Here is a 9,933-nt window from a genome sequence, read left to right as displayed (position 1 = left end):
GAGGGAGGGAGGGAAGGAGGGTTACTGCCCTGAAGAGTGTGTGTTGGGGAGTAAGGCAGAAGAAGATTGGAAAGGTAGGAGGGACCAGGTTACAAGGGGTTTGAATGCCAAACCAAGCATTTTGTATTTGATCCTGGAGGTGATTGGGCATCACTGGAATTGACTGAGTGTGTGTGGGGTGTGTGACATGGTCAGATCATGACTTTAGGAAAACTGCTTTGGTGGATGAATGGAAGATGGATTGGAGTGGGGAGAGACGTGACACAGGCAGCCTCACCAGCAGGCTGTCACAATAATCTGGGCATGAAGTGGTGAGGGTCTACACTGGAATGGTGACCACTTCAGAGGAGAGAGAGGGCGTATTCGACAGATGCTGCAGTGGTGAAATCCACAGCCCTTAGCAACGGATTGGAAAGGGGAGAGGGTGTTGCCCTATACAGTAACAGGGAAGGGGTGTGTGTGGGGGGCGTGGGGGGGGTTTGGAGAAAACATAATGAGCTTAGTTTTGGACATTCTGAGTTTCAGATGTCTGCTGGACACCCAGTTTGAAATGTGTGAAAGGCAGCTGGAGATGTGAGACTGGAGGTCAGCAGAGGGGTCAGCGTAGGACTGATCTGAGGGTCAGGACATTGAGGGTCATCAATCTACAGGAGCTGATGAGACCAAGTGAAGCCATACAGAGGGTGAAGAAAAGGGGGCCAAGGGGTCAGAGGGTGTGGCCTGGCATTGTTGTTATCAGTCGTGTCTGACTCTGTGAAGCCCCGTGGGGTTTTCATGGAAAAGAGGCCGGAGCGGTTTCCCATTTCCTTCTCCAGCTCATTTTACAGATGAGGAAACTTGAGGCCAACGGGGGAAGTGACTTGCCCAGGGTCACACAGCTGGTCCTCCTGACTCCAGGCCCTTTGTCCAAGCACTGTCTAGCTGCTGTGACCTGGACTAGGATTCAGCAAAGGAGAGCGCAGGCCTCTGGTGTGGTCCTCCTGGCTGCTAGGCTGACTGAGGCTCACTGCCCACAGCTTAGCCACAATGAGTTAAATATTCTTGCTACAACAACCCATGAAATCACCTGCTACAGTGGGTGACGGCTAATGGGGGCCTGCACTGATAAAATTACGGGTTTTCTAAAGCGCTGGTGAATTACGGTGATTAAAGTGGCCCTGAGCTAAGCATCCCCTGGAGAGCCCAGGGAGGACGGCAGCCTGGCCTCAATTCTCCCAGAGACACCGGGACGGCTCTACGTGACCACGGCCATTCCATACCCCTGCCTTCTCCTTCCTCACAGCCAGAGGCAACCAAAGCCATGATTCCTGTGGGTAAAAAGACAGACAACGCATGGGATCACTTGGGAGAGGAGGGAGAAACAGTGACTTGGGGATGGTCCAAGAGGCCACTCGGGACTTTGGAAAGCACCCTGGGCTTGGCGTCAGGAACCCTGAGCCTTTATTAGCTGTGTGACCCTGGGCAAGTCACTTTGCTTATGAGACAGCACGGAGTGGGCAGGAGCTGAATTTGGAGCCAGGAAGGCCTGGGTTAGAATGTGAAACCACAGGCAAGTCCCTTCTCCTCTCTGGACCTCTGTGAAGTAAGGGGTCAGACCCAATGACCTCTGAGGTCTATACTCCTTCCATCCTATAACTTCCTGGAGCCTCAGGCTCCCAGTCCATAAAATGGGTATCATCATGCTTGTGCCATCTTCCTTTTGATCCCCAGAGCTGAGATCAGTGCCCGGCACACAGCAGGAGCTTCACAGATACTTGCTGACTGACTGGCTGCCCCCTACAAAGAGTTCAAGCCTAGAGATTTCACGCCTCCCCTCCACGGCCCCAGGAGGAGTCTTCACTGGCAAAGAACAGGTTGGGCCTGGGACAAGGTCAGAGCCGTGTGGGGCTGCAGGGCCCGGTGCAGCAGGGCTGTGTAAATGCTCGTGAAATGCCTCTGTGAGGTTCCCCCATCACCGGGTCTCAGGCTCACTTCACAGGGCACCGAGTCCAGCCTCCACCCCCAAGACAGCCCGGCCGTGCTGCTCCCTGGTCCCACCGCTAACTCACCTGCCTATGCAGGGCTGTGAGACCCTCCCTGCTTGCACGATGGCCTGGGGAGGCTGACCCTAAGATTGCCTGTGGGGCGCCTCTCCGTGGCCTCCGAGGGAATCCCGCTAGTGACACCTTCCACCTGAGTGGGAGCTCAGCGTGGGCGCCATGGGGGCTCCCACACGCGGGGTGCCTGTCACTTGGCTTCCTCCCATGCCTTTCCCACTGCAGCCACCAGGTGGCAGGAGAGCCACTTGCAAGAATCCAGACAGCCAGGGGCATGCCAAGGTCTCCCACTTCAGGGGACTGGCCACCTTGGGCCGGTCCTGGGGCCAAGAGCTGTTCACAGAGGCAGTGAAGGGGCAGAGCTGGGATTCAAACTCAGGTCTTTGGCCTCCTCCTGCCGGGCCTCAGGTCCAGAGAATGAGGTGGGGGGAGGGGAGAGCCATGGACAGGACTTTAGGCTTTGAGTCAGACATCTTGGATCTTAATGAGAGTTTTGTCATTTTGCTAACTAGGTGACTGAGCAGGCATCTTCCCTTTCCTGGGCTTCAGCTTCCTCCTCAACCAACAAGCATTTATTGTAGTTGGGTTCTTCCAGTCTCACCTGACTCTCCATAACCCCCTTTGGAGTTTTCTTGGAGTGATTTGGCATTTCCTTCTCCAGCTCATTATACACATGAAAACTGAGGCAAAAAAGGCTTAAGTGACTTGTCCAGTGTCACACATTTGGGGTTTTCTTGGCAGAGATACTGGTGTGGTTTCTCATTTCCTTCTCCAGTTCATTTTACAGATGGGAAAACTGAGGCAAACAGGGTAAAGTGACTTGCCCAGGGTCACAGAGTTAGGAAGTGTAGGCTGCATTTGAACTCAGATCTTCCCGACTGCAGGCCAGGCATTCTACCCACTGCATCACCTAGAAATTACTCATAGTCTACAACGTGCCAGGCATTGTTAGGTGCTGAAGATATGAAGACCAGAAGGGAAACAGTGCCTGCCTTCAAGAAGCTCCCATTCTCTCTGCACAGTAACCCCCACCCAGGCTGCCCCGGGCCGGGGAGGCCACCAGAATAAAATGTCACTGGGAAATAGTTAACAAAATGAATAAAAGTACAATAGAACTGACCCCAGGCCTGGGGATGGATTGTGGCCCTGTCATTCAAGGCCCAAGCTGGTGGAGTTTGGCCTGGCCATGGGAGGATGGACATTTTTGTCATGGCATGATGCCAGACTGTGCCATGGGGAGGCTGTGATCTGTATGGGAGAGTGAGGACCCAACCTGCGGGAACCATGTATCTCTGAGGTGTGTCAATGCACCCTCTGGCATAACACAGAGCCTTCAATGACTGTGCTGCCTGACTAAAGAATCACCACTGAAGTCAGGAGATCCAGGTCCTAATTCTGGCCCTGACATTTCCTAGCAATATGACCACTCAGGGCTGGGCTTTCCGGATCCTAACACCCTCATTACCCACTGGTCTCTGAGCCTTGGTTTGTCATCTGTGAAATGGGGGCTCCCGGTTACTTATCTCCTCACGGCCCGGCAGGCACCCCAGTTACTTATCTCCTCACGGCCCAGCGGGCACCCCAGTTACTTATCTCCTCACGGCCCGGCGGGCACCCCAGTTACTTATCTCCTCACGGCCTGGCGGGCACCCCAGTTACTTATCTCCTCACGGCCCGGCGGGCAGACCAGCCGCTCCTCTGAGGGCTCTTCTTGGGGGCCCTCAGGACCCACTTCCTCTGGCCGGGTGCCCTCTGTGCCCTGGGGACGGAGTTGGCACTAGGGGAGGTGGGGGCTCACCTGTAGATCTTGCGATAGAAGAGGTCACACCAGTAGATGCGGTTGGTGGCCACCTCCACATCCAAGGCCACCACGTTCTTGAGCATGGGGATGAGGGGCGAGTAGTCCCGCTTGCCCAGGTTGATCCTTCGGACTTCGTGGCGGTTGGTAAAGATCAGGGAGGGGCTCGTGCCTGCTGAGGAGGCCGTGGATCAGGGTCAGAAGGAGCTGGAGCTGGAGCCCGGCTCTCCAGAGTCTCCCCCTCTCCTCTCTTTCTCTCCTCTTCTCTCTCTCCCTCTCCTCTCTGTCTCTTTCTTTCTCTGTCTCTCTCTCTGAATGACTATGATTATCCTCAGTTCTGCTCCTCCACAGGCCCTCTGTGACCCCAGGCTCTGCTCTCCCTGCTCCCTTCCTCGTGTGTGTGTGTGTGTGTGTCTGTCTGTCTATGCCCCAGGAATGATGGATGGGTTCCTGGATTGTGAGTGACCTTCTCCTGACCCTCGGCCTCCACATCCCTGCCCAGTGCCTGCTCGACAAGGTTCCTCTCTCCTCTCTCCCCTGCAGGGAGACCTCCAGGATGCCACCCCTGGGTGAGGTGTGCGCCCCCCTCTGCTCTCCCCGAGCCCAGCCCCTGCCTGGCCCCTCTCCAGTCCTCACCCACAGCCTTGCAGTTCTTGGAGAGCGTGTCCATCTCATAGCCAGGGTGACATTCGCACTTGAAGTACCCCTTGTAGTTGATGCAGATCTGGCTGCAGGCGTCTGGGTTGTCACACTCGTTGATGTCTGGGGAAAGGGGAGGCACAGGTGTCCATCAGAGGCCCTGTCCCGCCGGCCCCTGGGCACAGTGAGCTCCCATGGGCTCTGAACCACAGTCAACAAGGGGCAATCCAGAAGGCCCAAAGTAGGGGCAGGGAAGGAAAAAACGACACTTGCTGGGGCCTCAGTATTCCCATCTATAAAGTGGAAACACAAACCCTCCCCGAGTGCCACAGAAATGTAAACTGTTACTACTGTCATTCCAACCATCAGTGCCAGACGGTCCGGGGATGTGGCTGATAAGCGGAGACTGGATGAGAATGGAGGCTTTCAGAGGACAGCCTGGGGCCAAGGCCGCCACCATCCCAGCCTCCAGACCCACTTTAGAGGACTGTGCCCAGACACCATCCTCTCGTGGGCTCTGACTAGGGCAGAGGCCAGAAGGACCATTGCCTCCTTGGTCCTGGAAGTTCCACCCCTCTTAATACAGAAGACCAAGCCTTCATCAACCTTTGTGGCTGCCACACCCCATCACTGACACTACTGAGCTTGTGGTCCACTACGCCCCTCAGATTTTTTCAAACTGCTCCTCAGATAGCTTAGACCAAACCTGAGGTGCAGCCGCTAGGTCTGTGGTGACAATTAAAACCTTTTTTCCCATTAAATTCAGGTCCTCTGACATCTTTCCCAGCTCACACTGGGGCTCATACTGAGCTGGCCATTGTTTAGAAGCAGCTTCCTGGAGGGAGTCCGCTGGAGGGACTGAGGCCCTCCCTGCCAGCCCCGGGGCTCACCTCCACACGTCTTTTTGTCCAGCAGCTCATATCCTGGGGGACACTCACAGGCATATCCGATCTTCAGGTCCTTACAGATGTGGGAGCAGCCACCATTGTTGTGAGCACACTCATCAGCCTCTAGAAGAAGAAGAGGTCTGAGGCTCCTGGGGTCAGAGTGGACCCAGGGTAAGGGAGTGCTGCCCCAGGGGCACTGCGGAGGGCTAGGCACCAAGCTCCTTAGAGCTCAGCTTCCTTCTAGCTCTTAAGCTGTCTCAGCTGTGGGAGAAGGCAAAGTGTGTGTGTGGGGGCCCAGGCCTCCCCTTCCCCATCCAACTTTGACTCAGCCGCCTTCTCTCTCGTTTTCTTTCTCTCTCTCTCTCTGGGGCACGGGCCTTTGGGGGTCCTAGTGACGCAGGCACCTGGCCCTTTGCCAAGAATTGGAGAATTCTTAAAGGCAGTGAGAAGCCCAGCTGCACCCTCCCTGGCAGGCAGCCATCCACCTCCTCTTGAATACCTCAAGTGACAGGGCGTTCACTACCTGTACCAGCAGCCCCTTCACTTCTGGCCAGATCTCATTGTGAGAAAGTTCTTCCTGCCATCCAGACGACACTGGCTTCTTTGTAACTCCCCGCCAAACTCCTGGATTTTCCCCCACCCTCAGCCTGGGCCAAACAGGACACAGATAATAGATCCTCTCCACAGGCCAGCCCTCCAGATCCTAGAAGGAGGCCTCTTTGTCCCTCCCGAGTTGATTCTAGAGTTAGTCACTCCAGTCTAAACAAGCCTCCTAGGGCCCGTTACCAGCCCGTTCACCCTCCTGTCCTGGACAACATCCTTCCTGAGATGGGGTCTAACCAGTGTGGGAGACAACAGAGTGTCTCAGATCCTGAGGAAGTGGGACGGGGCTTCAGAAAGCCATCCCTTCATTTTACAAAGGGGGAAACTGAGACCCAGGGAATTTAAGCAGAAGTCCCCAAATCCCACAGGTAGGAAGAGAGGCATGATTCGAACTCAGGTCGCCTTGACTCTAGAGACAAGGTTCTCTCCACTGTACTACACTGCCTTTTCTGACAGCTATGCCTCACAGGACAGCCTTAGAACTGGAGGGGCTTTTACATAGTCATATCATGCTGAAAGCTCATATGAGAGCTTTGGTCACTGACACCTTCACCGCCCTGCCATCTTTCTCATTTGACCTACCACTGCCCAGGCCTAGCCTCCCCTTTCCTGTCCTCTCCTAATGGAGCTTGTTTCTTGGAACTTCTTCCCCTCCCAGGTCCTTGGGGTCCCCATCTTAGGCTCTGTCTCAGAAGCCTTAGATGCCCAGAGCACCCGGTGGCATGTTTGTCTCTTCCTTCCAGGCAGGCGTGCACAGCAGCATTTGGGCTGGGGGGTGGTGGAAGGGAAGGCTGCTCTCTGCATCGGTGACCCCTCTGCCCCATGCCCACTGAAGCTTCAGGGCTGCTGCCCTGAACAAAGATATGAGGCCATTCCCACCCATCCCCCACCCTCCTCTGCCCCAGGGCAGCCCCTGGCAGCAGCTGCAGGTGCCTCCAGGATCCCCAGCTCACACCATGCACAGCAGGTGGCTCCCCAGCCATGCAAAGGCAGCTCTGTTCAAGACCCCCTGCCCCCTTCAGGGTCATGCACAGCTGGAGTGCCCCGAGCCATGCAGAGAGGAGTCAGTCCCCTTTACCCCTGGGCTGCCTCTTCCTTCCCTGGGCCGCTGTGGTGACTGAAATAATAACAATGACCGTGATGATGACACTGATGAAGATGTGGGTGACATCCCCCCCTCACAGGCTTACAAAGCACTTCCCGCATAGCAGCCCATGAAGGAGGTGAACCAGCACATTGCACCCATTTCACAGATGGGAAAAACTGATGGCTTGCCCAGGGTCCACGGTGAGTAGAGGGCAGAGTCAGAATTCCAATAAAGGTCTTTTCGTCTGAAGCCCTGCACTGCTTCTGTGTGGGCCCCTGGGGGTCTCATTCAGGAGTTGGGTCCCCAGAGACAGGTGGAGGCCCAAAGGCCAAGCAGGAACTGTCTCAGGCATCGCCCTCAGAGCCTGAGTGCAGAGAAGGTCGCCCCCTTCATCCAAACATGGATTTATTTCAAAAGTGTCTCTTGGCATCTTTTGTTTTTCCACCCCCTTCAGCTCCCCTCGCCCAATAAATGGGAGCCAGTACTGAGGGTCCAGGGCCCACCTCTCTCTGCTCTCCATTGCTCACCACATCCTCAGCTAAGACACTCTTTCTTGTTCTCCACTGTTTGGATGTCTCCAAACTCCCTGGCTTGTGTGGGACCCTGGGAAGGGTCTGGGGATGAGGGGAGGGAGAGGAGGGGGACTCCATCCTGACATCCAGGACTTCCCTTCCCAAGCCTTTGCCAATGTGTATCAGAGCAGGCAGTGAGTGACCCCATGGAGTCTCAGGGAATCATGGGACATGCATATCATTAGGGGCTTGGAGACTGCAGGCTCCTGGGATTTTGAGCTGGTGAACCTTTGGGGTCCAGCCTGACCCTCTCATCTTAGAGCTGAGGAATCCCAAGGCCCTGCGAGTTGAAATGACTTGTCCAAGGTCACACAGATGATGAGTGGCAGAAGCCCTAAGGGGTGGGGAGGGGCAAAAGGGGTTCTTGGGATCACCCCAGGGCTATGGAGAGGAAGGGCCTCCACAGCACCCCAGGAGGCCAGCCCAAAGAGGAGTAAGGCAAGGAACCAGGTCAGGGCTCCCAGAAGTCCCCATCGAGGACTTCAAACTTGACACAGGGTCACAATACTTTTCCCAACACACATGTACCATGCTCACACATACACCCGTGCTCACTCCACTTGGGTAAGTCATGCAAGAGACAGGGAGGAAGAGAGAAGGCTTAACTGGTTAATGTCCCTGGCTGACTTCTGGTCCTCCCTGTGAGGGGGGCGGGGTGTTAAAAGCAGGAAGGGGGCTCCGCCATGTCTAGGGCAGGCCCCTGTCAGAGCTCACCTTGGGCCTGAGTAAGAGCCAATACCTCTCTGATTCATGGACCCCCAGTGATGGGAAAGGCACTTTGGGGCCCCTTCCCATGCTGAGGAAGGGGTCCCTGACATGGTACCTAAAACTGGCTCTTTGCAACTTCCCTTCCTCACTTAACTCACTGCTCTGCCTGCTGGGGTCGAGCTATACAAGGCCACCCAGCAGCCTCCAAATACCTGAGGCAGCTATTACATCCTCCACTTGGGACTAAGCATCCCTCCCTTCTCCAACAGATGCCCAAAGGGCATGATCTCCAGCCTCTCACTGCCCTGGGCATCCTTTTATGGATGGATCCCAGTTCATCAGAGTCCTTCATAAAGGTGGGGGGAGTGTCACAGGCTCCGCTAGGGGACCAGGCTGCTTATCCTACCTCTGGGTCACCTTCGGCTTATAGTCAAGTAGGAACCTCAGATCTTTTCCCTACAAAAAGTTTTCTAGCTCTCCCTCTCCCAACCTTTACCTGTACAGTCGATCCTTTAACCCGAGGACAGAACTTAGTATTTATTCCTAATGAGTGTTACTGTGTTAGGTCAAAGCCAGATGATCATGGCTCCCCCGCCAGTGTTCCTTTATATCAGACCCAAATGGGCCATCTGGGGGAAGGGAGGGTGAAGTGTTTTCCTTCTCCCAGATGATGGAGTCTTTTGTCCAATAACTCAGATTCGGAGGCATGGATGGGCAGGGGACTCATTCTGTTTTCTTAACCAAGTTCAGAAATGAGCCCTCATTTAGAGCCAGACCCACAATGCTCAGGCCCCATCTCCAGGGCAGCAGAAGCCAATCCTGGAATCTAATTAGTTCCCATGTTCACCTCTAGCCCCTGGCCTGCCTTTCCGGGAGCTTGGTTTGGCGAGGTAGGCATGAGACCCAACAGGCCAGGGCACCTGCCTCTCCACCCACCCAGCTCAATGCTCCCCCATCCTCCCTTCTTCCTGCTCCTGAATATTCAGCTATTTGAGCCCCCCATCTTCTCCCAACCGAGCTCTCCCCTTTCTGACCTCCAGCTGGCCTCATTCTTCAAATTCCGTAGGCTCATAGTCCTATACCTGGAAGAGACCTCAGATGCCAACCCCCTCATTAAAAAAAGGAAACTGAGGTCAGAGAGGTCCACAGGGTTCTGGGTCTACACCCTGGTCCCTCACTTCACAAAGGAGGCCCACATTCTTATCTCCTGTTAACTCCTTGGCAATTATACTAATGACCTCTCACTGAATCTTCGCTGGGAGAGACACTAGGGGCACTCAGGCAGAGCTGGATCTGAAGCAGGGGCTCCCCATCCCTTATAAGGCATCTCCAGCAAGCTGCTGCTTGAATACATTCAGTGACAGGGACCTCACCATCTACCAGGGATACACCACTAAGACCTTGACTACATCAGCAGGACAGGGAGAGAGGGAGGGGGAGAGAGACAGAGAGAGAGAGACAGAGACAGAGAGACAGACAGAGAGAAAGAGAGACAGACAGAGAGAGAGAGACAGAGATAGACAGAGACAGAGAGAGAGAGGGAGGGAGAGGGAGACAGACAGACAGAGAGAGAGAGAGAGAGAGAGAGAGAGAGAGAGAGAGA

The 9,933-nt window shown here is 55.0% G+C and overlaps 2 protein-coding genes across 5 annotated transcripts in view; both read right to left on the bottom strand.

Annotated features, from left to right (window-relative positions):
• The window catches only part of MAGOH (mago homolog, exon junction complex subunit), a 237,055-nt gene that overhangs the window by 45,245 nt on the left and 181,877 nt on the right, over positions 1–9,933 (bottom strand). The gene's annotated exons all lie outside the window — the stretch shown is intronic.
• LRP8 (LDL receptor related protein 8) overlaps positions 1–9,933 on the bottom strand; it is a 41,817-nt gene that overhangs the window by 25,786 nt on the left and 6,098 nt on the right. For 2 of the 4 annotated variants that reach the window (XM_069093541.1, XM_069093543.1), the window contains 4 exons: positions 7,042–7,080; positions 5,364–5,483; positions 4,471–4,596; positions 3,835–4,009 (listed from right to left, as the gene is read on the bottom strand). In XM_069093541.1, the coding sequence (XP_068949642.1) occupies positions 3,835–4,009; positions 4,471–4,596; positions 5,364–5,483; positions 7,042–7,080 (460 nt within the window). The remainder of the gene's footprint in view (positions 1–3,834; positions 4,010–4,470; positions 4,597–5,363; positions 5,484–7,041; positions 7,081–9,933) is intronic. The other 2 variants (XM_069093542.1, XM_069093544.1) reach the window with 1 other exon arrangement.

This window comes from Petaurus breviceps, unplaced genomic scaffold (assembly GCF_028583685.1).
Source record: "Petaurus breviceps papuanus isolate PSGF00001 unplaced genomic scaffold, PetGlider_PUasm1.0 208, whole genome shotgun sequence".
Lineage (NCBI taxonomy): Eukaryota > Metazoa > Chordata > Mammalia > Diprotodontia > Petauridae > Petaurus > Petaurus breviceps.
The sequence above is the reverse complement of the archived record's forward strand: the minus strand, read 5'-3'. Positions and strand labels throughout refer to the sequence as shown.